General features: G+C 40.5%; 1 protein-coding gene across 2 annotated transcripts in view; it reads left to right on the plus strand.

Moving 5' to 3' along the window:
- LOC311136599 (rho GTPase-activating protein 26-like) overlaps positions 1-26905 on the plus strand; it is a 161933-nt gene that overhangs the window by 131270 nt on the left and 3758 nt on the right. The window contains exons 21-22 of one of the 2 annotated variants that reach the window (XM_084170791.1): positions 26221-26256; positions 26711-26806. In XM_084170791.1, the coding sequence (XP_084026917.1) occupies positions 26221-26256; positions 26711-26806 (132 nt within the window). The remainder of the gene's footprint in view (positions 1-26220; positions 26257-26710; positions 26807-26905) is intronic. The other variant, XM_084170792.1, reaches the window with a different exon arrangement.

Raw genomic sequence — 26905 nt, forward strand, 5'->3', positions numbered from 1 at the left:
GACCTCAGTGGAAACCTCAGTAAAGAGGCATACTTAGGGTTCAAAGGTTCAGGCCATCCGAAACAGCCTCTGAAAGTGATACAACTTTTACTAATGCACCTTCAGTTTCGTCTCGGTCGTCTTTGTAGTTTTATCAGATGGTGAAATTATGATTTTACGCAAACCTCAGAAAACCTTCTGTTTGTTTGTTTTGGTTAAGTCGAACCTTATAGGTCCTTTGGTTGGCCTCAGCGATGACACCATCGCAGGGTCAAGGTATTTTCCTCTGGGGATCTCAGCTGTTATTGTTTCTTCCTCATCTATTAAGTTTTATTAGAAGGAGAGATGTAGAGCAGGGCTGAATTACAACTGTGAAAACCCCACAAGGAAGAGAAAAAACAAGTACCTGGTGACTCAGACCTCAAACATTTCCTTTTCTCCCACTCAGCCAGTTGTACACAGCGGCATCAATCAACAGGGCCAGTCAAAGCCTCAACTACAGTTGCATAAATTGCCTAGTCCCAATAGCTATTCACATAAATCCGCAGGATGGTTTTCTGCTGTTTTCTACTACAGCATCAATCAATCAATCACACTTATTTATAAAGCCCTTTTTACATCAGCAGATGTCACAAAGTGCTATACAGAAACCCAGCCTAAAACCCCAAACAGCAAGCAATGCAGATGTAGAAGCACGGTGTCTAGGAAAAACTCCCTAGAAAGGCAGGAACCTAGAAAGAAACCTAGAGAGGAACCAGGCTCTGAGGGGTGGCCAGTCCTCTTCTGGCTGTGCCGGGTGGAGATTATAAGAGTACATGGCCATTAAGGCCAGATTGTTCTTCAAGATGTTCAAATGTTCATAGATGACCAGCAGGGTCAAATAATAATCACAGTGGTTGTATTTGACCCCTAATCACAGTACCTCAGGAGAAAATGTCAGTTGGCTTTTCATAGCCGAGCATTCAGAGGTCGAGACAGCAGGTGCGGTAGAGAGAGCGCGCGAGAGAGAGAGAGCGAGTCGAAAACAGCAGGTCCGGGACAAGGTAGCACGTCTGGTGAACAGGTCAGGGTTCCATAGGCAGAACAGTTGAAACTGAAGCAGCAGCACGACCAGGTGGACTGGGGACAGCCAGGAGTCATCAGGCCAGGTAGTCCTGAGGCATGATCCTATGGCTCAGGTCCTCCGGGAGGGGAGGCAGAGAGGGAGAGAGAGATAATTAGAGGTAGCATACTTAAATTCACATAGGACACCAGATAACTCAGGAGAATTACACCAGATATAACAGACTGACCCTTGCCCCTCTGCACATAGACTATTGCAGCAGTATAGACTCCTCTAACAGGAGGAGCAGGAGATTCCCACTATCAGAATAAGACAGGTGTGTGTGTGCGTGGGTGGAGGTTGTGCAAACAAAATGTGTGAAATAAGTTCGATTCAATCTTGCCCCCAAATATATACCTGTTTGGGTTAGTTTTTGCTGCAAGGACTCAATCTGCTCTCTCTCTTTCACCTACACTCTCACTCTCACTCTCACACAAACACTTATACACACACACTGCATTTTCAAGAACTGAAGATAGCAGAAACCGGACTGGTTAATCCACTTCTGGGGACTGGTATAACTGTAGAATGGGGGATCTCAGCTCAGTTATGGACACCCCTTTAAATTAGTGGATTCGGCTATTTCAGCCACACCCGTTGCTGACAGGTGTATAAAATCTAGCACACAGCCATGCAATCTCCATAGACAAACATTGGCAGTAGAATGGCCTTACTGAAGAGCTCAGTGACTTTTCAACGTGGCACCATCATAGGATGCCACCTTTCCAACAAGTCAGTTCGTCATATTTCTGCCCTGCTAGAGCTGCCCCGGGTAACTGTAAGTACTGTTATTGTGAAGTGGAAATGTCTAGGATCAACAACGGCTCAACCACGAAGTGGTAGGCCACACAAGCTCACAGAACGGGACCGCCGAGTGCTGAAGCGCGTAAAAATCTTCTGTCCTCGGTTGTAACACTCACTACAGAGTTCCAAACTGCCTCTGGAAGCAACGTCAGCACAAGAACTGTTCGTCGGGAGCTTCATGAAATGGGTTTCCATGGCCGAGCAGCCGCACACAAACACATTCTCTGGAGTGATGAATCACGCTTCACCATCTGGCAGTCCGACGGACTAATCTGGGTTTGGCGGATGGCAGGAGAACGCTACCTGACCCAATGCATAGTGCCAACTGTAAAGTTTGGTGGAGGAGGAATAATGGTCCGGGCTGTTTTTCGTGGTTCGGGCTAGGCCCCTTAGTTCCAGTGAAGGGAAATCTTAACACTACAGCATACAATGACATTCTAGACGATTCTGTGCTTCCAACTTTGTGGCAACAGTTTGGGGAAGGACCTTTCCTGTTTCAGCATGACAATGCTCCCGTGCACAAAGCGAGAGCCATACAGGTATGGTTTTGTCGAGATCTCTTGCTTTGTTTGCTCTTTTCCATATTATGTCTATAAGCTACCCAGGAAAGGGCTGAAAATAGTCCATATTAATATATGTGACCGACCGGCTCGATTTGGTCAATTTTTTTTTACATTGGATAAAAGTTGAGAATCAGAGCTAGAAAATGGTATATCATACACTACAGCTGAGGAACAATGGGAAAGTAATTCTGCTTTGAACGTTGATAAACTTGTAAACTCCCTTTTGAGAAAATGGGCCTTGAATGTTTTGGTACCTACTGGAGAGCTCTTCTTTGTCTACACCCATTCAGCATCGTTCACACCCTCTTAAGCTTTAGCCCCACCCATCTCTTTTAGGATTCACATGTGAGGCTATGTACTAAACAACCAAAGATTTCAAGACTAAAGGCTGGTTGATGCTACGGGTGTGTTCGTAAATTTAATCTGGAGTGCCAGAGTGTGCTCTGGGCGTTAGTAAACTCAGAGCATTGTCAGATTGTCAGTTCGTAAATTCAGAGCGTTTCGGTCTCGGAGCGTTCAGAGCGCACACTGGACGCTCTGGCCGAGGAGTAGGGTTGATCTGAGCGTTCTGACCTAACAACAGCAGTCAAGCACCCAAGCTAACTGGCTAACGTTGGCTAGCTTGCTAGCTACTTCCAGACACAAATGAGAGAACAGCTAACTCTGACCATTTTACTCGCCCTAGCAGAGCTGGTTAGCCTGTTTTTATGTTATCCAGAGCGTTGGTGACTGCAACTGTGCTGCTGGCAACAATTTAATTAAGCTTTTTTGCCAACCAGTTTCAATGTTAGCTAGCTAAAATGCAAATGGCTCTGAGATACGAATAATATTACTACAGAGATCATACACGTAACGTTAGCTAACTAGCCAGCCAGCTATCATTAGCTAGCTAGCTAACAGTACACTTTAACTTGAAAGGAAAACGACTTTCTGACAAAATTTGAAACTTGTAATATCTGAAAATGTAGCTAGCTAGACTATCTTACCCATATACATGGATGGACGCTTCTCCCTCTCTGTCACGGATGCCATGGTTGCCCTTAGTTTGAAGATGTAATCCGGAGACAGGTGTTTTATCCAACAGCCTTCTGTGTGTTCTCTTTTCAACTCCGCCTGCATATTTGCAATCAAACGCCAGAATTTTCTCCATCTCCTTAGCTATCATACTCTAATTCCACTCATTTCAAAACTCGGTCCTCCAGAAAGTGGAGAGCAACACTTATGCAGTTCTACTACATGATATCTTTCAAAAAAGCCCCATAAGAAAGGATTACCTACACATACTGACCAGCTCATGTTATGGACAGAAGCACGCTACATGGCAGACCAATCCGAACTCATCTCTCGGCATGTCCAGCCCACTCATTATCTCAGCCAATCATGGCTAGCGCGAAGGTTGCTGTCTTTTTCCATGGCTAAATCAAATAGGCTCTTAATTTAACCATTTTATTTGTATTTACAGATGGCATACAAGTTTGTTATTAAGGCACATGAATGTTCACATGTTCCAGAACGCATTTCTGCCAAAAAACATATTTTTATTTTTTTAAAGTTCAAATGGCGCTCCTGTGAAGTAGTGACGCGTGACATACGCCTAGTTTCCTGAAACTAGTCACATATTTAGCCTTAGAAATAAGGTTCATGAAATCAATAACATCAGATAACATTCATATATTAGCCATTTTTGAGACTCACTTAGATAAGTCATTTGATGATACAGCAGTAGCAATACAGGGATATAACATCTATAGAAGAGACAGAAATGCTTATGGGGGAGGTGTTGCTGTGTATATTCAGAGTCATATCCCTGTAATGCTTAGAGAAGATCTTATGTCAAGTGTTATTGAAGTGTTGTGGTTGCAGGTTCACTTGGCACATCTAAAGCCTTTTCTTTTGGGGTGTTGCTATAGGCCACCAAGTGCTAACAGTCAGTATCTAAATAATATGTGTGAAATGCTTGATAGTGTATGTGATGTAAACAGAGAGGTCTAATTTCTTGGGGACCTGAATATTGGCTGGTTTTCATCCAGTGCCTGTAATCTGGTTCAGGTTATTAATCAACCTACCAGGGTATTTACAAACACTACAGGAACAAGGTAATCCACATGTATCAATCTTTTTTTTTTTTTTTTAGGGGGTAGATCAGCTTTAAAATTTCAGATAGATTGTAACTTCCATCAATGTAATTGTCTGCATCACTTCCAATCCCCCATATGTTTTTTTTTTCTCATATATATATATATATATATATATATATATTAGGGGTGTAACAATCCATCTACTACATCGATGTATCGATTTATATTCCTATGATCCAACTACATCGATCTGTGCTCGGCGAGTTGGCCTTTTGGACAACATACAGTGGGGAAAAAAAGTATTTAGTCAGCCACCAATTGTGCAAGTTCTCCCACTTAAAAAGATGAGAGAGGCCTGTAATTTTCTTCATAGGTACACGTCAACTATGACAGACAAATTGAGAGAAAAAAAATCCAGAAAATCACATTGTAGGATTTTTAATGAATTTATTTGCAGATTATGGTGGAAAATAAGTATTTGGTCACCTACAAACAAGCAAGATTTCTGGCTCTCACAGACCTGTATCTTCTTCTTTAAGAGGCTCCTCTGTCCTCCACTCGTTACCTGTATTAATGGCACCTGTTTGAACTTGTTATCAGTATAAAAGACACCTGTCCACAACCTCAAACAGTCACACTCCAAACTCCACTATGGCCAAGACCAAAGAGCTGTCAAAGGACACCAGAAACAAAATTGTAGACCTGCACCAGGCTGGGAAGACAAAATCTGCAATAGGTAAGCAGCTTGGTTTGAAGAAATCAACTGTGGGAGCAATTATTAGGAAATGGAAGACATACAAGACCACTGATAATCTCCCTCGATCTGGGGCTCCACGCAAGATCTCACCCCGTGGGGTCAAAATGATCACAAGAACGGTGAGCAAAAATCCCAGAACCACACGGGGGGACCTAGTGAATGACCTGCAGAGAGCTGGGACCAAAGTAACAAAGCCTACCATCAGTAACACACTACGCCGCCAGGGACTCAAATCCTGCAGTGCCAGACGTGTCCCCCTGCTTAAGCCAGTACATGTCCAGGCCCGTCTGAAGTTTGCTAGAGTGCATTTGGATGATCCAGAAGAGGATTGGGAGAATGTCAGATGAAACCAAAATAGAACTTTTTGGTAAAAACTCAACTCGTCGTGTTTGGAGGACAAAGAATGCTGAGTTGCATCCAAAGAACACCATACCTACTGTGAAGCATGGGGGTGGAAACATCATGCTTTGGGGCTGTTTTTCTGCAAAGGGACCAGGACGACTGATCCGTGTAAAGGAAAGAATGAATGGGGGCATGTATCGTGAGATTTTGAGTGAAAACCTCCTTCCATCAGCAAGGGCATTGAAGATGAAACGTGGCTGGGTCTTTCAGCATGACAATGATCCCAAACACACCGCCCGGGCAATGAAGGAGTGGCTTCGTAAGAAGCATTTCATGGTCCTGGAGTGGCCTAGCCAGTCTCCAGATCTCAACCCCATAGAAAATCTTTGGAGGGAGTTGAAAGTCTGTGTTGCCCAGCGACAGCCCCAAAACATCACTGCTCTAGAGGAGATCTGCATGGAGGAATGGGCCAAAATACCAGCAACAGTGTGTGAAAACCTTGTGAAGACTTACAGAAAACGTTTGACCTGTGTCATTGCCAACAAAGGGTATATAACAAAGTATTGAGAAACTTTTGTTATTGACCAAATACTTATTTTCCACCATAATTTGCAAATAAATTCATTAAAAATCCTACAATGTGATTTTCTGGATTTTTTTCCCTCATTTTGTCTGTCATAGTTGACGTGTACCTATGATGAAAATTACAGGCCTCTCTCATCTTTTTAAGTGGGAGAACTTGCACAATTGGTGGCTGACTAAATACTTTTTTTCCCCACTGTATATCGATCTAACATCGTTTTAAAATGTAATAAATCGATTGTATCGATACTAGGAAATAACCCATTGGATTTAAGCACGTCAGACTTTATATGGATGTTTTTTCTTAGCACTTTTAATGATAAAGGCTTTAAACATTACTCGATTCAGTCTGCCTATCCGTGACGTCATCGCGCCAACAGCAGCGCAAAGGCGCAAAGACAACAAAACATAGGATGGCGGACGACAGAGGAGAAGCCGACGAGCGAGAAATTATCAAGCCACCATTGCGGTCCTTACAAGAAACAGGAATCTAGGAAACTTCACCTGCACTGTCCAGTATCCAGGTATTTATTTTAGTCACACTGGTTGAATTTTTGGCTAAAAGGTTACTGAATCGATTTCAAGTCACTGAATCGTTTCGGATCGTATCGTTCTAAATGAACCAATATCGTCCTTGAATCGTATCGACAACCACGAATCGTGATACAAATCGAATCGTTGTTAAAACGAATCGTTACACCCCTAATATATATATATATATATATATATATATATATATATATATATATATATATATATATATATATACATCCATCCATACACACCTTTTAAAAATTATATTGCCCTTCATTACTTTCCAACCCCACCACCCCTTCCCAATTGGAGTAAACTAGTGAACAACAATGCTTAGGCCTCTACTTCCAGCCCATACATACTATATACATTTTATGGACACAGTCAAATTCTACAATAATTACATTTAGTTAGTTTTTACTCCTGAACTTCCTCTGATCATTTTTATGATGTCCATCTGGTTTGCAGTTAGAAATATATGCCATATATTTCTAACTGTGCTCATTCACAAAAGCTCTCAACCTATAACATATAAACGTATTATGGACACAGTATGCTTTACACTAGTTATCTTGTTGTTATTAGTTGTTGTTATTAGTTCCATTCTTCAGCTCCATTCAACACCTCCCATCTCTTAACACCATCAATATTGGATTTCTATTTGCCATATATTTTTCAACTGTACTGTAATGTTTTACAAAAGTTCTGAACCTTTCTATTTTCATTGTTTCTACAGATCGTAAATTGAAAATAAATATTTTTGCTAATAGTATTATTATCTTATTGATCGATTGACTATGACTTTTCAGATCACCCAGTAGTGCTATCTGCAGGGTTAGGTCCAGGTAAATATTGCAATCCTTTAGCCATTCCTGGACCTGTGTCCAAAAACAAGCTACATTTACATTACAGTCATTTAGCAGACGCTCTTATCCAGAGCGACTTACATTATCTTTTTCATACTAGCCCCCCGTGGGAATCAAACCCACAACCCTGGTGTTGCAAACGCCATGCTCTACCTGCCGGCCATTCCCTCCCCTACCCTGGACGACACTGGGCCAATTGTGTGCCGCTACAACAGAGCCTGGATTCGAACCAGGATCTCTAGTGGCACAGCTTAGACCACTCCGCCACTCGGTGCCTTAGACCACTCCGCCACTCGGGAGTCCAGCTACAAATGGACAGTACCAAAACAAATGATCTAATGATTCTGTCTCTTTGCAGCTGGGAAGATTGTATCCCCCATATAAATAACATTCTATTGGTAGCAAGAATTTTATATAATAATTTAAATTGAACAATTCTAAGTTTTGAATCCGGTGTCGTTTTGCGTATCAATTCATAAACACTATGCCATGGAATCGGTACTTCAAAAACCTCTTCCCAACTATTTTGCAATCTATATGGGACGGCTGTTAATCCTTTGGTCCTTAAGTGAAACTGGTATACTTTTTTATTTATCACAATTTTCTTTAACCAATTATGTTCTTTAATGCAAGGCCGACAGACAAGTTCCTTACTTTTTTTCCAATAGGCTTTGATTACATTTCCAATATCCTCGCCCACATGGAAATTCAGTAAGCGTAATGTATATGCCAATTAAATGATGGTCGGACCGCATTCTGTCCCCTATCAACACTTTTTAAACTTTTGGTGCCAACGAGAATTACATAAGAAAGAAGTCAAGACGACTAGCTTGATTGAGTCTCCGCCATGTATATCTCACTAGATCAGGATATTTAAGCATCCATACATCTACTAGTTCTAATGTATCCATGACATTCACGATTTCCTTTAAGAGCATTTGTAGTGTGATTTCCTTTACGGTCCATTGAGCTATTTAAAACTGTATTATAATCTCCCACCATAATAATAGAGTCTTGAATTGCTTGCGGAGTTGATAATTTATCATATATATTGTCAAAGAAGTGTGGATCATCATTATTTGGTCCGTAAAGGTTAATGAGCCATATCTGTTTATGGTCCAATAACTACCTTGCGTTTCTGTTTGGACAATTTGCACATTCGGATCGAAATTACTGTTAATTAATATCATCACCCCTTTTGAGTTTCTTTGCCCATGGGAGAAGTATATTTGCCGAAATTACTGTTAATTAATATCATCACCCCTTTTGAGTTTCTTTGCCCATGGGAGAAGTATATTTGCCCCCCCCACCCCCCCCCCCTTTCCTTTTTCCACGCGACTTCATCTAGAATTGTTGAATGAGTTTCCTGTAAACAATATATATTATATTCCTTCTCTTGGAGCCATGTAAATATTGTTCTTCTTTTGTTATTATCTGCTAAGCCATTACAATTATACAGTGGGGAAAAAAAGCATTTAGTCAGCCACCAATTGTGCAAGTTCTCCCACTTAAAAAGATGAGAGAGGCCTGTAATTTTCATCATAGGTACACGTCAACTATGACAGACAAAATGAGAATCACATTGTAGGATATTTGCCGAAATTACTGTTAATTAATATCATCACCCCTTTTGAGTTTCTTTGCCCATGGGAGAAGTATATTTGACCCCCCCCCACCCCCCCTTTCCTTTTTCCACGCGACTTCATCTAGAATTGTTGAATGAGTTTCCTGTAAACAATATATATTATATTCCTTCTCTTGGAGCCATGTAAATATTGTTCTTCTTTTGTTATTATCTGCTAAACCATTACAATTATACAGTGGGGAAAAAAAGCATTTAGTCAGCCACCAATTGTGCAAGTTCTCCCACTTAAAAAGATGAGAGAGGCCTGTAATTTTCATCATAGGTACACGTCAACTATGACAGACAAAATGAGAATCACATTGTAGACTTTCAACTCCCTCCAAAGATTTTCTATGGGGTTGAGATCTGGAGACTGGCTAGGCCACTCCAGGACCTTGAAATGCTTTTTACGAAGCCACTCCTTCGTTGCCCGGGCGGTGTGTTTGGGATCATTGTCATGCTGAAAGACCCAGCCACGTTTCATATTCAATGCCCTTGCTGATGGAAGGAGGTTTTCACTCAAAATCTCACGATACATGGCCCCATTCATTCTTTCCTTTACACAAATCAGTCGTCCTGGTCCCTTTGCAGAAGAACAGCCCCAAAGCATGATGTTTCCACCCCCATGCTTCACAGTAGGCATGGTGTTCTTTGGATGCATTCTTTGTCCTCCAAACACGACGAGTTGAGTTTTTACCAAAAAGTTCTATTTTGGTTTCATCTGACCATATGACATTCTCTCAATCCTCTTCTGGATCATCCAAATGCACTCTAGCAAACTTCAGACGGGCCTGGACATGTACTGGCTTAAGCAGGGGGACACGTCTGGCACTGCAGGATTTGAGTCCCTGGCGGCGTAGTGTGTTACTGATGGTAGGCTTTGTTACTTTGGTCCCAGCTCTCTGCAGGTCATTCACTAGGTCCCCCCGTGTGGTTCTGGGATTTTTGCTCACCGTTCTTGTGATCATTTTGACCCCACGGGGTGAGATCTTGCGTGGAGCCCCAGATCGAGAGAGATTATCAGTGGTCTTGTATGTCTTCCATTTCCTAATAATTGCTCCCACAGATGATTTCTTCAAACCAAGCTGCTTACCTATTGCAGATTCAGTCTTCCCAGCCTGGTGCAGATCTACAATTTTGTTTCTGGTGTCCTTTGACAGCTCTTTGGTCTTGGCCATAGTGGAGTTTGGAGTGTGACTGTTTGAGGTTGTGGACAGGTGTCTTTTATACTGATAACAAGTTCAAACAGGTGCCATTAATACAGGTAACGAGTGGAGGACAGAGGAGCCTCTTAAAGAAGAAGTTACAGGTCTGTGAGAGCCAGAAATCTTGCTTGTTTGTAGGTGACCAAATGCTTATTTTCCACCATAATTTGCAAATAAATTCATTAAAAATCATACAATGTGATTTTCTGGGGAAAAAAATCTCAATTTGTCTGTCATAGTTGACGTGTACATATGATGAAAATTACAGGCCTCTCTCATCTTTTTAAGTGGGAGAACTTGCACAATTGGTGGCTGACTAAATACCTTTTTCCCCCACTATAACTGGCTATACTTATGGCTATACTTATTTCACCACATACCATAATGGGATACAAGTTTCAAATTGATTTATCATTATATATGTTTCTAAATTTACCAATAAAAAATACCATAGCGATTGACTGTCCATATAGCTGTACCATGATATTTGCATTGCTACTAAGTAACCCTCCAATTGTTCTCCACTAATTCCCCCGCTAAAGCCCCTCCCCATCCCAAGTTGGGCCGTCATCCCAGTGTCAGCATACCACCCCCGTCCCCCCGAATCCCTAGGCCCCCGAGAGGCCAGGACCCATCCATCGAAAACAGCACACAGTGCCACCCACAAAACAGAAGCAGGTCAACCGCCAAAAGCATTTCCAATGCTCTCACCTCAATATATATATATATATATATACAGTGGGGAGAACAAGTATTTGATACACTGCCGATTTTGCAGGTTTGCCTACTTACAAAGCATGTAGAGGTCGGTAATTTTTATCATAGGTACACTTCAACTGTGAGAGACGGAATCTAAAACAAAAATCCAGAAAATCACATTGTATGATTTTTAAGTAATTAATTTGGATTTTATGGCATGACATAAGTATTTGATACATCAGAAAAGCAGATCCTGCCGTGTAGTTCTGGCCTGATCCCTCACCTTCCTCATGATCATTGATGCCCCATGAGGTGAGATCTTGCATGGAGCCCCAGACCGAGGGTGATTGACCGTCATCTTGAACTTCTTCCATTTTCTAATAATTGCGCCAACAGTTGTTGCCTTCTCTTCCCTGCTTGCCTATTGTCCTGTAGCCCATCCCAGCCTTGTGCAGGTCTACAATTTTATCCCTGATGTCCTTACACAGCTCTCCGGTCTTGGCCATTGTGGAGAGGTTGGAGTCTGTTTGATTGAGTGTGTGGACAGGTGTCTTTTATACAGGTAACGAGTTCAAACAGGTGCAGTTAATACAGGTAATGAGTGGAGAACAGGAGGGCTTCTTAAAGAAAAACTAACAGGTATGTGAGAGCCGGAATTCTTACTGGTTGGTAGGTGATCAAATACTTATGTCATGCAATAAAATGCACATGAATTACTTAAAAATCATACAATGTGATTTTCTGGATTTTTGTTTTAGATTCCGTCTCTCACAGTTGAAGTGTACCTATGATAAAAATTACAGACCTCTACATGCTTTGTAAGTAGGAAAACCTGCAAAATCAGCAGTGTATCAAATACTTGTTCTCCCCACTGTAAATATATATATATAGCTATTTAAAAATATATATCCATTCAAATATCTTGCATATCTTATTTTCCATAATTATCGATTAATATGCGTAATAATGTCGGCAGTTCATGCGTAGGATTTTAACCTATAACCCTGATTGCCATTGTATTACATTACATTTTTGACAAGCAGTTATTATTTTAGCAAACAATTATTGTGGTTCATCCTATATTCTCCCTAACATTTTTATTTTATTTATTTAACCTTTATTTAACCAGGTAAGCCAGTTGAGAACAAGTTCTCATTTACAACTGCGACCTGGCCAAGATAAAACAAAGCAGTGCGGTTAAAAACAACAACACAGAGTTACATATGGTGTAAACAAAACATAAAGTCAAAAATACAACAGAAAATATATATACAGTGTGTGCAAATGTAGCAAGTTATGGAGGTAAGGCAATAAATAGGCCATACTGGGGTGCAAATGAGCAAAATAAATAACAATATGGGGATGAGGTAGTTGGGTGGGCTAATTTCAGATGGGCTGTGTACAGGTGCAGTGATCGGTAAGGTGCTCTGACAACTGATGCTTAAAGTTAGTGAGGGAGATAAGAGTCTCCAGCTTCAGAGATTTTTGCAGTTCGTTCCAGTCAATGGCAGCAGAGAACTGGAAGGAATGGCGGCCAAAGGAGGTGTTAGCTTTGGGGATGACCAGTGAGATATACCTGTTGGAGCGCATACTACGGGTGGGTGTTGCTATGGTGACCAATGAGCTAAGATAAGGCGGAATCCCCACCGGCTAGGTACAAGGACGTCAAGGTTCTCATTAGCAGCTTTGAGAATTTCCTTGTATATTATGCTCTCCCATCAGGGGGCTCTGGCTTTGTAGGACCAACCCTGCCAGGCAGGCTCAGATTCTTGAGGGGGCGGTGCTGCTCAAGTAGGTCTCTGACCGCATTTATTTTTCTGTTTAGGCTGCATATAGGCAACTCACAGCAGGTCCATAAAACAGATGGGGACTTCTGGTGTATGGGTCACTCAGGTGGGTGTCTAGGATATAGGGTTGGGGATCGTTCCATCATGATAGGACAATAAAAAAATAGATTAGATGTATACTATATTATAAAATGTATATCCCTCATCTGCACAAAGTTGAAAGCTCTCTCTCTCACAACCCCTGCTCACAGACACACGTTGGTTCTGGGATATACAACCATTTCCTTTTTCACTCACTTAACACCACACTTGTTCAAACACAAAAACGCACACCACAGCTTCCATCACAATTCATCCACACATACCCACATACTGTGCCTTCTGTCTTCTGTTCGCTATGTTTTTATCTCCACTATGTTGATTGAGTACATGTGTTCTAATTAGTTGTATTTGAAGATGTATTATTTTGCTTGTTATCTTTTTATCCTTTTATAAAAATACTATACATGCTATAAATGTTATATATTATTACAATCCCTACCATGGCTAGTATTGGGTGCTCCATTATTCGACTCCTCTATTAGAACTTTCAGAATAGCCATGTCAATATACAGTTTATCGACAACGAGAGCAACATGCTTCCCTTTTAATCTATTTTCCTTGAAGATTGGGTACAGAACTTTGCGCCGTTCTGCAATCTCCCTCGGGAACTGATCATTAATTCCTATTTTGGTGCCAGCAAGTCTTTTACTTAGGCTTTTAACCATTACTTTATCCTTAAAAAAAGCACATTTGGCAACGATAGGACGCTCATATCTCTGTCCTCTTTGTCCGAAACGGTTTACACGTTCGAGTTGGATTTTATCGACAGCCTCAAGTGGGATTTGAAGCGCTGTTATAAAGAAGTCCTTCACAATAGTCTCGGTTACCTCTCCCTCTTTTTCCTGGATACCCGTAAGTACTAGATTTTCTCTCATCGATCTAGTTTGCATGTCTAGTAAGGCTTCTCTCAGAAAGTTGTTCTCCTTTTTAAGTACCTTAACTTCCGTTTCTATCTTAGTGACTGTCTCTTTTAGTTTTTTTGTATCTTTCTCCATTATTGCAGCTTTTCCGTCACTCATTTCAAGACTTGCCTTCAACTCTTTTACATCATTACTGACCAACTCTAGTATGCCCAGTTTGTCATTTATCGACTTCAACAGGTTGCTTTCCACACTTACCAGTCCCAGTGGTGAAAAGCATAAATCATCTGTATCAGTTGACGAGTCGCGTTTTCTATTGGAGATTGATTCTCCTTTTTTATCTTCAGTCATGTTTGGGTGTTGCGTGTTGTTGTAATATTTGTCGATACATTTCTCTAGCCTTATAATTTGTTTTGTGTTATTATCCAGATTTAATGTTATTACCCTCGAATATATGAAGTGCTAATATTTAGCCCGGAAGCCTTCTTATCAATCACATTTTTACTAGTACTGTAGAACTTTGTTCTAAAGCTGTATCCATACCCATTAGATGCAGTGATCACAATATAGTGGTGGCTATATCCAGGAAAGCCAAAGTTCCAAAAGCTGGGCCAAAAATAGTGTATAAGAGATCATACAAAATATTTTGCTGTAACTCTTATGTGGATGATGTTAAAAATATTTGTTGATCTGATGTGAATAATAAGGAGCATCCAGATGCTGCACTTGATCAATTTATGAAATTGCTTCTTCCAATTATTGATAAACATGCACCTGTTAAGAAACTGACTGTTAGAACTGTTAAGGCTCCATGGATTGATGAGGAGTTGAAAAACTGAATGGTTGAAAGAGACGGGGCAAAAGGAGTGGCTAATAAGTCTGGCTGCACATCTGACTGGCTGACTTACTGCAAATTGAAATATTATGTGACTAAACTCAACAAAAAGAAGAAGAAACTGTATTATGAAGCCAAGATCAATGATATAAAGAATGATGGAGAAAAAAAACTTTGGAGTAATTTAAATGAAATTATGGGCAAAAAGATAAATTCAACTCCATCTTTCATCGAATCAGATGGCTTATTCATCACAAAACCATTTGATGTTGGCAATTCTTTTAATGATTACTTTATTGGCATAGTGGGCAAACTTAGGCAGGAAATGCCAACAACGAACAGTGAGCCATCGTATTCATGCATAAAAAAATAATAATAATGAAAGAAAAGCATTGCAAGTTAGAATTTTGTAAAGTTAGTGTGGGAGAGGTGGAAAGATTGTTATCGATCAATAATGACAAACCTCCTGGCATTGACAACTTAGATGGAAAGCTACTGAGGATGGTAGCTGACTCTATAGCCACTCCTATCTGTCATATCTTTAATCTGAGCCTAGAGGAAAGTCTTTGTCCTCAGGCCTGGAGGGAAGCCAAAGTAATTCTGCTACCCAAGAGTGGTAAAGCAGCATTTACTGGTTCTAACAGCAGACATATAAGCTTGCTGTCAGCTCTTAGCAAACTGTTTGAAAAAATTGTGTTTGACCAAATACAATGCTATTTCTCTGTAAACAAATTAACCACAGACTTTCAGCATGCTTATAGAGAAGGGAACTCAACATGTACTGCACTGACACAAATTACTGATGATTGGTTGAAAGAAATTGATAATAAGAAGATTGTGGGAGCTGTACTGTTATATTTCAGTGCAGCCTTTGATATTATTGACCATAACCTGTTGTTGAAAAAACGTACACTACCAGTCAAAAGTTTGACACACCTATTCATTCAAGGGTTTTTCTTTATTTTTACATTGTAGAATAATAGTGAAGACATCAAAACAATGAAATAACACATATGGAATCGTGTAGTAACCAAAAAAGTGTTAAACAAATCAAAATATATTTTATATTTGAGATTCTTCAAATAGCCACCCTTTGCCTTGATGATAGCTTTGCACACTCTTGGCATTCTCTCAACCAGTTTCATGTGGTAGTCACCTAGAATGCATTTCAATTAACAGGTGTGCCTTGTTAAAAGTTAATTTGTGGAATTTATTTCGTTCTTAATGCGTTTGAGCCAATCATTTGTGTTGTGACAAGGTAGGAGGGGTATACAGAAGATAGCACTATTTGGTAAAAGACCAAGTTCATATTATGGCAAGAACAGCTCAAATAAGCAAAGAAAAACGACAGTTCATCATTACTTTAAGACATGAAGGTCAATCAATATGGAACATTTCAAGAACTTTGAACGTTTCTTCAAGTGCAGTCGCAAAAATCAAGTGCTATGATGAAACTGGCTCTCATGAGGACCGCCACAGGAATGGAAGACCCAGAGTTACCTCTGCTGCAGAGAATAAGTTCATTAGAGTTACCAGCCTCAGAAATTGCAGCCCAAATAAATGCTTCACAGAGTTGAAGTAACAGACACATCTCAACATCAACTGTTCAGAGGAGACTGTGTGAATCAGGCCTTCATGGTCGAATTGCTGCAAAGAAACCACTACTAAAGGACACCAATAAGAAGAAGAGACTTGCTTGGGCCAAGAAACACGAGCAATGGACATTAGACCGGTGTAAATGTGTCCTTTGGTCTGGAGTCCAAATGAGAGATTTTTGGTTCCAACCGCCGTGTCTTGGTGAGACGTGGTGTGGGTGAACGGATGATCTCTGCATGTGTATTTCCCACCGTAAAGCATGGAGGAGGTGTTATGGTTTGGGGGTGTTTGCTGGTGATACTGTCTGTGATTTGTTTTGAATTCATGGCACACTTAACCAGCATTCTGCAGCGATACGCCATTCCATCTGGTTTGGGCTTAGTGGGACTATCATTTGTTTTTCAACAGGACAATGACCCAACACACCTCCAGGCTGTGTAAGGGCTATTTTACCAAGAAGGAGAGTGATGGAGTGCTGCATCAGGTTACCTGGCCTCCACAATCCCCCGACCTCAACCCAGTTGAGATGGTTTGGGATGAGTCGGACCGCAGAGTGAAGGAAAAGCAGCCAACAAGTGGTCAGCATATGTGGAAACTCTTTCAAGACTGTTGGAAAAGCATTCCAGGTGAAGCTGGTTGAGAGAATGCCTAAGCTGTCATCAAGGCAAAGGGTGGCTATTTGAAGTATCTCAAATATAAAATATATTTTGATTTGTTTAACACTTTTTTGGTTACTACATGATTCCATATGTGTTATTTCATAGTTTTGATGTCTTCACTATTATTCTACAATGTAGAAATAGTAAAAATAAAGAAAAACCCTTGAATGAGTAGGTGTGTCCAAGCTTTTGACTGGTACTGTATGTGTTATGGCTTTTCAACCTCTGCCATATCATGGATTCAGAGCTATCTATCTAATAGAACTCAAAGTGTTTTCTTTAATGGAAGCTTCTCTAATGTCAAACATGTGAAGTATGGTGTACCGCAGGGCAGCTCTCTAGGGCCTCTACTATTTTCATCAATGACCTGCCACTGGCATTAAGCAAAGCATGTGTGTCCATGTATGCTGATGATTCAACCATATTTGCATCAGCAACCACAGCTAATGAAGTCACTGAAACCCTTAACAAAGAGTTGCTGTCTGTTTTGGAATGGGTGGCCAGTAATAAACTGGTCCTGAACATCTCTAAAACTAAGAGCATTGTATTTGGTAGAAATCATTCCCTAAGTTCTAGACCTCAGCTGAATCTGGTAATTAATGGTGTGGCTGTTGAACAAGCTGAGGAGACTACATTACTTGGCTTTACCTTAGATGTTAAACTGTCATGGTCAAAACATATAGATTAAATGGTTGTAAAGATGGGGAGAGGTCTGTCCGTAATAAAGAGATGCTCTACTTTTTTGACACCACACTCCAAAAAGCAAGTCGTGCAGGCTCTAGTATGATCTTATCTTGATTATTGTCCAGTCGTGTGGTCGAGTGCTGCAAGGAAAGACCTAGTTAAGCTGCAGCTGGCCCAGAACAGAGCAGCATGTCTTGCTCTTCATTGTAATCAGAGGGCTGATATAAATACTATGCATGCCAGTCTATATTGGCTAAGAGTTGAGGAGAGACTGACTGCCTCACTTCTTATTTTTATAAGAAACATTAATGTGTTGAAAATCCCATATTGTTTGCATGGTCAACTTACACACAGCTCTGACATACACACCTACCCCTCCAGACATGCCACCGGGGGTCTTTTCACAGTCCCCAAATCCAGAACAGAATCAAGAAAGCGTACAGTATTATATAGAACAATTATTGAATGGAACTCTTTAAAAAAAAAACAGATAAAGCAACACCTCACGGCACAACGCCTCTCCCCTATTTGACCTACAGTTGAAGTCGGAAGTTTACATACACCTTAGCCAAATACATTTAAACTCAGTTTTTCACAATTCCTTACATTTAATCCTAGTAAAAATTCCCTGTCTTAGGTCAGTTAGGATCACCACTTTATTTTAAGAATGTGAAATGTCAGAATAATAGTAGAGAGAATGATTTATTTCAGCTTTTATTTCTTTCATCACATTCCCAGTGGGTCAGAAGTTTATTGCCTTTAAATTGTTTAACTTGGGTCAAATGTTTCGGGTAGCCTTTCACAAGCTTCCCACAATAAGTTAGGTGAATTTTGGCCCATTCCTCCTGACAGAGCTGGTGTAACTGAGTCAGGTTTGTAGGCCTCCTTGCTCGCACAAGCTTTTTCAGTTCTGTCCACACATTTTCTATAGGATTGAGGTCAGGGCTTTGTGATGGCCACTCCAATACCTTGACTTTGTTGTCCTTAAGCCATTTTGCTACAACTTTGGAGGTATACTTGGGGTCATTGTCCATTTGGAAGACCCATTTGCGACCAAGCTTTAACTTCCTGACTGATGTCTTGAGATGTTGCTTCAATATATCCACATAATTTTCCTTCCTCATGATGCCATCTATTTTAAGTGCACCAGTCCCTCCTGCAGCAAAGCACCCCCACAGCATGATGCTGCCACCCCCGTGCTTCACGGTTGGGATGGTGTTCTTCGGCTTGCAAGGATCCCCCTTTTTCCTCCAAACATAATGATGGTCATTATGGCCAAACAGTTCTATTTTTGTTTCATCAGACCAGAAGACATTTCTCCAAAAAGTACGATCTTTGTCCCCATGTGCAGTTGCAAACCGTAGTTTGGCTTTTTTATGGCGGTTTTGGAGCAGTGGCTAAAAACCGATATAGGACTCGTTTTACTGTGGATATAGATACTTTTGAACATGTTTCCTCCAGCATCTTCACAAGGTCCTTTGCTGTTGTTCTGGGATTGATTTGCACTTTTCGCACCAAAGTACATGAATCTCTAGGAGACAGAATGGGTCTCTTTCCTGAGCGGTATGATACTTGCGTACTATTGTTTGTACAGATGAATGTGGTACCTTCAGACGTTTGGAAATTGCTCCCAAGGATGAACCAGACTTGTGGAGGTCTACAATCTTTTTTTCTAAGGTCTTGGCTGATTTCTTTGGATTTGCCCATGATGTCAAGCAAAGAGGCACTGAGTTTGAAGGTAGGCCTCGAAATACATCCACAGGTACACCTCCAATTGACTCAAATGATGTCAATTAGCCTATCAGAAGCTTCTAAAGCCATGACATCATTTTCTGGAATTTTCCAAGCTGTTTAAAGGCACAGTCAACTTAGTGTATGTAAACTTCTGACCCACTGGAAATGTGATACAGTGAATTATAAGTGAAATAATCTGTCTGTAAACAATTGTTGGAAAAATTACTTGTGTCATGGACAAAGTAGATGTCCTAACCGACTTGCCAAAACTATAGTTTGTTAACAAGAAATGTGTGGAGTGGTTGAAAAACAAGTTTTAATGACTCCAACCTAAGTGTATGTAAACTTCCGACTTCAGCTGTAGATAGTTTGTGTGTATGTATTGATATGTGTGTACAGTGTACAGTATTCAGATCACTTGACTTTTTCCACATTTTGTTAAGTTACAGCCTTATTCTAAAATTGAATAAATAGTTTTTTCCACCCTCATCAATCTACACACAATACCCCATAATGACAAAGCAAAAACAGGTTTTTAGAAATGTTAGCTAATTTATATATTTAAAAAAAACTGAAATATTGCATTTACATAAGTATTCAGACCCTTTACTCAGTACTTTGTTTATGTACCTTTGGCAGCAATTACAGCCTTGAGTCTTCTTGCGTATGACGCTACAAACTTGGCACACCTGTATTTGGGGAGTTTCTCCCATTCTTCTCTGCAGATCCTCTCAAGGTCTGTCAGGTTGGATGGGGAGCGTTGCTGCACAACTATTTTCAGGTCTCTCCAGAGATGTTCGATCAGGTTCAAGTCCGGGCTATGGCTGGGCCACTCAAAGACATTCAGAGATTTGTCCCGAAGCCACTCTTGTGTTGTCTTGGCTGTGTGCTTAGGGTCGTTGTCCTGTTGGAAGGTGAACCTTCGCCCCAGTATGAGGTCCTAAGAGCTCTGGAGCATGTTTTCATCAAGGATCTCTCTGTACTTTGCTCCATTCATCCTTGCCTCGATCCCGACTAGTCTCCCAGTCCCTGCTGCTGAAAAACATCTCCACAGCATGATTCTGCCACCACCATGCTTCACTGTAGGAATGGTGCCAGGTTTCCTCCAGACGTGACACTTAGCATTCAGGCCAAAGAGTTCAATCTTGGTTTCATCAGACCAGAGAATCTTGTTTCTCATGGTCTGAGAGTCTTTAGGTGCCTTTTGGAAAACTTCAAGCGGGCTGTCAAGTGCCTTTTACTGAGGAGTGGCTTCCATCTGGCCACTCTATCATAAAGGCCTGATTGGTGGAGTGCTGCAGAAATGTTTTGGTACCCTTCCCGAGATCTGTGCCTCGACACAATCCTGTCTCAGAGCTCTACGGACAATTATTTCGACTCATGGCTTGGTTCTTGCTCTGACATACAGTGTCAACTGTGGGACCTTATATAAACAAGTGTGCGCCTTTCCAAATAATGTCCAATCAATTGAATTTACCACAGGTGGACTCCAGTCAAGTTGTAGAAACATCTCAAGGATGATCAATGGAAACAGGATGCACCTGAGCTCAATTTCGAGTCTCATAGCAAAGGTTCTGAATACTTATGAAAATAAGGTATTTCTGTTTTTAATATTTAATACATTTGCAGAAAATTCTAAAAACCTGTTTTTGCTTTGTCATTATGGGGTATTATGTGTAGATTGCTGAGGATTTTTATTTATTTAATCAATTTTAGAATATGTAAAGGGGTCTGAATACTTTCCGAAGGCACTCTATATATTTTATTTTATTGATGTAGTTCTGTCCTTGAGCTGTTCTTGTCTATTCATGTTCTGTATTATGTCATGTTTCATGTTTTGTGTGGACCCCAGGAAGAATAGCTGCTGCTTTTGCAACAGCTAATGGGGATCCTAATAAAATACCAATACCAAACTCATATTCATTATATAAATAACCATGCTTTATTTTGTCTGGCTTGCCATTCCAAATAAAGTGAAATATTTTTTGCTCAAATCATTTAAAAGACAAATCATTTGACGTAGGCAGGGCCATAAGTAAATAGGTAAACTGGGATATGACTAAAGAATTAATCAGGGTGATTTTTCCACAAATAGACAGGTATTTTCCTTTCCATGGTAGCAAGATCTTATCTATTTTTGCTATCTTTCTGTACAAATGAGTTTTAGTATGTTCCTTTATTTCTTTAGGGATATGAATACCGAGTATGTCCACTTCATCATCAGACCATTTTATTGGTAAACTACACAGTAATGTAAAAGTTATTTTATTTTTTTGCGATCCAATATGTAATATGGTACACTTAGTTAGGTTGTAATCCAGAGAGGTTAGAAAAATTATCTAGATCCTCTGTGAGGCTGTGCATGGATCCGGATTGCGGATTTAAGAGGAAATTTGAGTCGTCAGCGTACAATGACACCTTTGTTTTTAAGCACTGGATTTCTAGCCCCTCTATACTATTGTTGGATCTGATTTTAATAGATAACATTTCGATGGCCATGATAAATAGATATGCCGACAGTGGACAACCGTGTTTTACTCCTCTTGACAGTTTAATACTTTCTGAGAAGTAGACATTATTTATTATTTTACACCTGGGGTTACTATACATAAATTTAACCCATTGTATAAGAGATTCTCCAAAATTAAAATAGTCCAGGCTTTTATATATAAATTGTAGTCGTACTTTATCAAAATCCTTTTCAAAATCTGCTATGAATACCAGACCTGGTTTCCTAGATTTGTATAATGTTCTATTGTTTCAAGTACTTGTCTATATTATCTCCAATGTATCTTCCATGTAAAGAACCTGTCTGGTCAGGATGTATAATATCCGACAACACCTTTTTAATTCTATGTGCTATGCATTTTGGTAGGATTTTTGCTTCACAACACTGAATTGTAAGGGGCCTCCAGCTTTTTGGATAGACTGGATCTTTATACTTACCACATGGATCCTGTTTCAGTAATAGTGAAATCAAACCAGCTTGCTGTGACCCTGATAGTTTACCATTTTTATAGGAGTGGTTAAAACATGCTAATAGTGGATCTTTGAGTAGATCAAAAAAGGTTTCATATACCTCAACTGGTATGCCATCCAGCCCTGGAGTTTTCCCTGGCCTAAAGACTTTAATTGCATCAAGAAGTTCCTCCTCTGCAATTTGGCCCTCACACACGTCTTTCTGTACAGCTATTAATTTTACACTGTTATTAGGAAAAAATTCCTTAAAGTTAACTTCAGTTAGTGGAAATGGAAGAGACTGAAAAGAGAACATATACTTAAAGTACTTTGCCTCCTCTTTCAAAATATAATTAGGTGAATAATGGATAACTCCGTAAAATGTTACATGTTTCTGTAAATTATTTTTGTTAGCATTTCTATGTTGAAGATTAAAAAATTATGTAGTGCATTTTTTTTAATTGTTCATCCAATTCGCTTTTTTAAAAATAATACATTATACTTGATCGTTCCCGAAAAAGTTCCTCCATTTCTTTTTGTTTTTCCTCTAACTTATGCTGTGCCTCTATCATACAGTTTTTATTGCTATCCATCTGTTCTGTTATTTCTTCTATTTCCTTTGTTAATATGAACTCTTTTGACCAAAATGTATTTTGTTGCATGACCTCTAAAGGCACATTTAAAGCTGTCCCATACAATAAGGGGATCTGCTGTACCTATGTTATGCAGGAAAATATCAGTTATAAAATCCTTTGTCTTGGTTAAAAACAGGTTGTCATCCAGTAGGCTTTGATTAAATTTCCAATGGATGCCAATTATTTGATGGTCTGACTGCATTCTGCCCCCTATCAACTGGCAGCTTCATTAAATAGCAGCCATATCTCAGATTGGCCAATAAAAAGAAAAGATTAAGATGGGCAGTCTGAGATATGGCTTTTTCTTTGCAACTCTGCCTAGAAGGTCAGCATCCCGGAGTCGCCTCTTCACTGTTGACGTTGAGATTGGTGTTTTGCGGGTACTATTTAATGAAGCAGCCAGTTGAGGACCTGTGAGGCGCCTGTTTCTCAAACTAGACACTCTAATGTATTTGTCCTCTTGCTCAGTTGTGCACCGAGGCCTCCTGCTGTTCTGTGAAGTGAGTAGTACACAGCGTTGTACGAGATCTTCAGTTTCTTGGCAATTTCTCACATGGAATAGCCTTCATTTCTCAGAACAAGAATAGACTGACGAGTTTCAGAAGAAAGTTCTTTGTTTCAGGCAATTTTGAGCCTGTAATCGAACCCACAATTGCTGATGCTCCAGATACTCAACTAGTCTCAAGAAAGCCAGTTCTATTGCTTCTTTAATCAGAACAACAGTTTTCAGCTGTGCTAATATAATTGCAAAAGGGTTTTCTAATGATCAATTAGCCTTTTAAAATGATAAACTTGGATTAGCAAACACAAAGTGCCATTGGAACACAGGACTGATGGTTGCTGATAATGGTCCTCTGTACGCCTATGTAGATATTCCATAAAAAATCAGCCGTTTCCAGCTACAATAGCCATTTACAACATTAACAATGTCTACACTGTATTTCTGATCAAGTTTATGTTATTTTAATGGACAATACAATTGCTTTCTTTCTAAAACAAGGACATTTCTAAGTGACCCCAAACTTTTGAACGGTATTATATCTTCTAGTTCTAGTGCGTCCATGATATTCGTAATTTACAAAAGTGTAGGAGGGTGATAGTTTGTAGTGTGATTTCTTTTACGATCCCTTAAAACAGTGTTATAATCTTCCACCATAATAATAGAGTTGTGTTGCTTGTTAGCTCGATAGATTAGTATATATCATTTCGAAGAAGTGTGGATCATCATTATTTGGACCATATAGATTAATTAGCCAAATTTGTTTAACTTCCAATAGCATATTTAAAATGATCCACCTTCCTTTGAGACTTAGTGGAAAGCACTACAAACCAGTATTATTGCGTTATCAGTGTTGAAATTTCATATGCTCTGTGTAATGTAGAGCTCATAGATCATAGGAGACCAATGTCTAATGGGGCCACAAATGAACACAGTTCCAGCATTTAGAACCAAGAGAAGTTCCAGTCAGCAGAGGATGACATCTGCACAGCATCATATGTGGTCAACAGAGAGCTTGAAACCTCCTGTGTCAAATGAAATACTAGCTTTCAAGTACGTCACTCTACTCTACTCCATAATGTAGCCATAATGTCCCAGTAAAATAGTAGCTAGTGTACAGAAATACATGTATATTTCGACATTGAAAGAGTTTCACAAAATGCCTGATGAATAGCCAGCAAGGTACTGTAGTGTATGCATCAAATCTATTGGTGATTGAATGTCCCGCCTGTTCTCCCTATTCATGCAACAAGGCACCCTGAGCAGTAATATCCTGCATTACATTTGCCCAGAGGCTGTATCGGACAAGCGTAATACGGTCATTTTTATTTAGTCTGGCAGTGTTGAGACCCCGTCTTATAAAGCTCTCTGGGCCTGGCCCAATGTAATTGAATGATGTTGTCGAGATTGATGGACTATGTGAAAAAAGCATGGGATCAATTTCATTAAGCCGCTCTGGGAGGAAGAGCAGACGTGCTGCAAGGCTAGAGATATATAGTGGTGTTGAAAGATACATTCAAAAGACGCTGCTTTAAATTAAAAATGGTAGACAAACAAATGGAGTGGTGTACTAAAATTAGTTTAAAACCTTTAAAAAATGACAAAACAATTTATCTGTACACCTTGGTATGTGATTTAATGTGTTTGAGTTCATCACTAAATGACTTAATGTCATCACCATGGCAACACTAGCTGGAATCACTGAAGCGGGATCAGTTGCAGCCTATAAATAATGGGATTGATGCGTATGAATGAAATTATCTGTACATCGATGGCCATATATAGGGAACCCATATAGGCTACCTATAGATTATATGGTGTAATTATATATTCAAATCAATGGTCTCCACACTGTTAGTGAATGGTGTTGTGCTCTCTGAAAGACCTCTACTAATTGGGGTTGTAGAGTGTAAAGCGGTGTGCTGCTTTAACCTGAGATCAGGACAAGTGTCGGGTCTCAACCCACAGTGAGCTCTGTGTGGGTGCTGGGAACCCTCTCTCTCCTCCCCTCTCCTGCTCCTTGGTGCACAACCCTCCCCCACCACCTCACATGTTGGCAACCTTGACAGGGCCCATCCCCATGTCACCGCGTTCACTGACGGATGGAGTAGGCTGCATGTCGATATCACACTCCTCCTGTGGAGAGAGAGAAAGAGAGAGAGAGAGAGAGAGAGAGAGAGAGAGAGAGAGAGAGAGGGAAGAAAGAGAGATATAATAAAATATGACTGTGCACTGGCTGGAAGATGGAATTCCAAGTGGTTTACAGTGAATCTCCCTCCATTGCTGGGAACGAGGGATGACTGGGGGGAGAGAGGGATGATGATCCTCAGTATTCCCCCCTCTCTGTTATGGTTGGCAGTGGTGCGCATGCTCTGACACATACCAACAAACAAACTCTCTCTTCATTGAATGGGGACTAGCTCACAGCCATCTAGTCACATGCCTGCTATGTGGTGTATCCGTGTGGCCTGGTGCATTTCATGCAGGGCAGATTGGGTCAGTGAGTTTGCTGAAGGGTGTTATGTTGCAACAGGCAGAGCTACCTATTTGGAAAGTGTTATTCATGGTCTGCACTGTTGTCACTGATGGACGTTTCTAAATGTGACAGCACATACTGTGTAGAAGCACAGTGGCCATGTATTAAATATAGGCATCAGCATGCCTTATATAACCACTGTATTCAACTGTAATGTGAAGCAGCATGACTAACTCGATCTCCTCCTTTTGTGATTCCAGGCTGAACCCAAAGAGCCGCACCAGTATCCCAACGAGGTATGGACGTGTTCTTCACACCCTTTCATCACTAACCATTGACGCAAATCTATCACAAATAACAAGACAATTCAGTTATTGCATGAGGCAAGATGTGTCTGTGCAGTCATAACACATAATCTAGCATCAATATTGCAAGCACTTACCAGTTCCAACTCCCCCCACACATACTGATCTATAATTCAAATGCACCCTGATCACACTCAGATATGTTGTATCAGAGATGCCATCAAACTACAACCACTCTAGTGTAGTGGGAATTGTCATCGTATAGAACCAACAAAGAACAACCAACTTCCAGCTGATGCTTAGTTCCACTTGATGCCTGTATGTAGCCTGTACCGTTTGCCTCACGTCCCTGCACTCACTGAGCCACTGTCCACTAGATACTGGGTATAGCCACTTCATGCTGTCACTGTAGTCACCGTGGCTGTTGTGTTTGTGTGTCTCTCAGCCCAGCCTCACCGCGCTCCCCCTCCTGGCCGATGTTCTCTGCATCCTCCAGCCCCCAGCCGGCTTCCTCCACCTCCAGTGACTCCTCCCCTATCAGGTGTGTCACCACTCCAGCTTCGCTCGCACCTCCTACCCACAATGCCAATTCTGGAGTTTTGCACCGCTGCACCCCATCCTCCCCTCCCCCACCACCGTG

Source organism: Coregonus lavaretus (assembly GCF_964263955.1).
Source record: "Coregonus lavaretus genome assembly, chromosome: 10".
NCBI lineage: Eukaryota > Metazoa > Chordata > Actinopteri > Salmoniformes > Salmonidae > Coregonus > Coregonus lavaretus.